Source organism: Stegastes partitus, unplaced genomic scaffold (genome assembly GCF_000690725.1).
Source record: "Stegastes partitus isolate 25-593 unplaced genomic scaffold, Stegastes_partitus-1.0.2 Scaffold1930, whole genome shotgun sequence".
NCBI classification, from domain to species: Eukaryota; Metazoa; Chordata; class Actinopteri; family Pomacentridae; genus Stegastes; species Stegastes partitus.
In genome coordinates, this window is record NW_007579661.1 from 105116 (window position 1) to 108936 (window position 3821).

The following is a 3821-nucleotide window of genomic DNA, read 5'->3' on the forward strand; positions in this document are numbered from 1 at the left end:
AATATGTGAGGAAGTTTGCCAGAAGAGTTTCACTTTGTTGGGTTTTGAAAGGACGCTTTTCAATCTCAAATTTTAAGACGTATCCAAATGCAAAATCATATTTTAGGAGTTTAAATGCATAAACATACATACAATAAATGAAACAATAAAAAGAGCAATGTTCCTTAAAATTAAGTGTTGAATCCAGCATTTAGCTAATCGGTGCAGTTTTCTTTCGATAGACGGATGCACGGACGGAAAAAAATAAAGCTGGAATAGTCGCTTTTTAGGACAACTAGCAACACCAGATCTTTGCAACATCTGTACAAAAATGTCTCATATCGTTGTGCTTTACAAAGCAACACACGAAATAGTAAAATCCTATGGGTAGGACAACAGTATCAGCAAACTGCTAAATATTGGTGAAATAATAGACTCGTGGCAGCACATGCACACTATGACCTGCACGTTATCATTTTCAACTTGTCGACAGCAGGTTTGGTGTTTAAGTTCCGTGCACTCGTGGCACACAGTTTTGAGTTGCAGCTGTGGCGGAGGTGTGGTGATAATGAAAGAAGAGAGGAGGACCGGGAGAGAGAGAGAGGGCGAGCAGCAGTCTAAACAGGCAGCGTCTGCAGAGGAGCAGAGAGGAAGTAGATAAGGAGACAATAGTGTGTCGGGACAGAGGACCCGCAGGAGACTCACCTGCACGGAGGAGACAGAACCATTAACACCCCCCTCCTCTGTCTGTCTGTCTGTCTGTCTGCCTACCTGTCTGTCTGTCTGACATTCACTCTTACTTTGTCTGCATCCTCCTCCTCCTCATTGTTTACGTCTCACAGTCTGTATAAGGTTTTGTGCTGAATTTGAAGTCTTGCCTAATATCACAAATCTTTTAAATGCTGTAGTTACATGTAATGTGGAACCAAGCAGTGATATATCGCTTCCACAGTGAGAACAAACAAGATCAGTGCTTGCTGTGTCCTAATTTCTAAATGCGCTACGTGCTAAATAATAATAACTTTGTGTGTAAAAAAAAGTGCTCTACATCGGGAAATTCATATAAAACAATACAGCACAAATAAGATAAACAAAAGCAGGCCTTTGAGCAAATAAAACCCAACAATACATAATTAAGTTCAGAGAAAAGTTAGAAAAGTATCATAAATTCATTATATAGATTTTTGCACTTCGTGTACAATAAATGAATGTACTTTACAGTTTTATGACAACAATAAAATGTTGTAATACATCCACTAGTGTAAACCAGATGGGGTTTTTGTACGATTGCTGCTAGATAAACATCCTAAATAGGAAGCAAAATGTTTTTTTTACTCAGGTTAAATGCTTATGTGTTTGTTCCTCAGTCGGCCCCAGTGGCTTTCACAGTTTGCTCGTGATATCGGGGCAAAAGATATTTAGATGTCCAGGTTAAACTGTCAGAGGACGTTTTTACATCTAAGGTAAACTCGGTCANGTCCTTTCTTGTTTCTTTCATAATAAACTTTGCAGATTGGCCAGCCACTATGTCACTCAGGTCAAAAGAGTTCTGTTTTTTTTTTTATTTACAAAACCTCTTCTTCTTTCAAGTAGGAAATGTCATTACATTGTCACATTTCTTTTATGGGATGTCTGCACTGCTGCACTTGTTAATTTGCTGTGCTCTACTTAATTACAGACAATGAGCGACAGGCCGTTCATCCAGAAACTGTTTCGCCCCACTTCACCTGAAGGCAACGCGCACACGCTCGGCGACCTGCTGAAGGAGATGTACCCAGACGCTCTAACAAACGATGGTAAGTCCCCGCACAAAGGGACAAGGTGGGTAAACACATTGCGTCACTCTTCGTATCCAACCGCATACTTGTCGGTAATCTCCTTCGGTGATGGTAGAAAATAATAATAACAACAGTAATGCCGTCAAGAATAATTTTACCGTAACATCACACACTCATAGGTCTGTCATGCCAGACATTACCAGCAGCTTACAGTGAGGATTAAAGTAGCAGCCGTGTTTTATCCTTGGCTTTCTTATCAAATGTGGGTCATGTTGTCTTCCAGGAGAGACCGGAGTAAGCGCGGCACCTCTCCTCTCAGTTTTATTTTGTTTACACTGCAACACGAGGCATGTCAGAGATCCACTCTTTCAGATAATACGGCCAGTGGAGGAAGTAGATGAGGGAAAACAGAGGCAGTTGCCAGAAGAAAAATTGAACAAAAATGTGAGACTAGGTGAGGAGATGATAGAGAGCGAGGAGGCGTGAAAAAGCAAAAAAAAAAAAGAACAAACTGCAGATGTGATGTAAAGCCAGAGCGCTCTAACAGGGAGAGAGCTGCAATCTGAGCAGGTAAAAGGAGAATGTTGAGTTACGTTTACATGAAATATGTGAGGAAGTTTGCCAGAAGAGTTTCACTTTGTTGGGTTTTGAAAGGACGCTTTTCAATCTCAAATTTTAAGACGTATCCAAATGCAAAATCATATTTTAGGAGTTTAAATGCATAAACATACATACAATAAATGAAACAATAAAAAGAGCAATGTTCCTTAAAATTAAGTGTTGAATCCAGCATTTAGCTAATCGGTGCAGTTTTCTTTCGATAGACGGATGCACGGACGGAAAAAAATAAAGCTGGAATAGTCGCTTTTTAGGACAACTAGCAACACCAGATCTTTGCAACATCTGTACAAAAATGTCTCATATCGTTGTGCTTTACAAAGCAACACACGAAATAGTAAAATCCTATGGGTAGGACAACAGTATCAGCAAACTGCTAAATATTGGTGAAATAATAGACTCGTGGCAGCACATGCACACTATGACCTGCACGTTATCATTTTCAACTTGTCGACAGCAGGTTTGGTGTTTAAGTTCCGTGCACTCGTGGCACACAGTTTTGAGTTGCAGCTGTGGCGGAGGTGTGGTGATAATGAAAGAAGAGAGGAGGACCGGGAGAGAGAGAGAGGGCGAGCAGCAGTCTAAACAGGCAGCGTCTGCAGAGGAGCAGAGAGGAAGTAGATAAGGAGACAATAGTGTGTCGGGACAGAGGACCCGCAGGAGACTCACCTGCACGGAGGAGACAGAACCATTAACACCCCCCTCCTCTGTCTGTCTGTCTGTCTGTCTGCCTACCTGTCTGTCTGTCTGACATTCACTCTTACTTTGTCTGCATCCTCCTCCTCCTCATTGTTTACGTCTCACAGTCTGTATAAGGTTTTGTGCTGAATTTGAAGTCTTGCCTAATATCACAAATCTTTTAAATGCTGTAGTTACATGTAATGTGGAACCAAGCAGTGATATATCGCTTCCACAGTGAGAACAAACAAGATCAGTGCTTGCTGTGTCCTAATTTCTAAATGCGCTACGTGCTAAATAATAATAACTTTGTGTGTAAAAAAAAAAAAAAGTGCTCTACATCGGGAAATTCATATAAAACAATACAGCACAAATACGATAAACAAAAGCAGGCCTTTGAGCAAATAAAACCCAACAATACATAATTAAGTTCAGAGAAAAGTTAGAAAAGTATCATAAATTCATTATATAGATTTTTGCACTTCGTGTACAATAAATGAATGTACTTTACAGTTTTATGACAACAATAAAATGTTGTAATACATCCACTAGTGTAAACCAGATGGGGTTTTTGTACGATTGCTGCTAGATAAACATCCTAAATAGGAAGCAAAATGTTTTTTTTACTCAGGTTAAATGCTTATGTGTTTGTTCCTCAGTCGGCCCCAGTGGCTTTCACAGTTTGCTCGTGATATCGGGGCAAAAGATATTTAGATGTCCAGGTTAAACTGTCAGAGGACGTTTTTACATCTAAGGTAAACTCGGTCA

At 40.1% G+C, this 3821-nt stretch overlaps 1 protein-coding gene across 2 annotated transcripts in view; it reads left to right on the forward strand.

Moving 5' to 3' along the window:
* Positions 1–2037, forward strand: part of atg5 (ATG5 autophagy related 5 homolog (S. cerevisiae)) — a 24469-nt gene extending 22432 nt beyond the window's left edge. Inside the window, exon 8 of one of the 2 annotated variants that reach the window (XM_008303068.1) lies at positions 1658–2037. In XM_008303068.1, coding sequence (XP_008301290.1) covers positions 1658–1879 — 222 coding nt within the window. In that variant the 3' untranslated portion in view covers positions 1880–2037. The remainder of the gene's footprint in view (positions 1–1657) is intronic. The other variant, XM_008303067.1, reaches the window with a different exon arrangement.
* The last annotated feature ends 1784 nt before the right edge of the window (positions 2038–3821 follow it).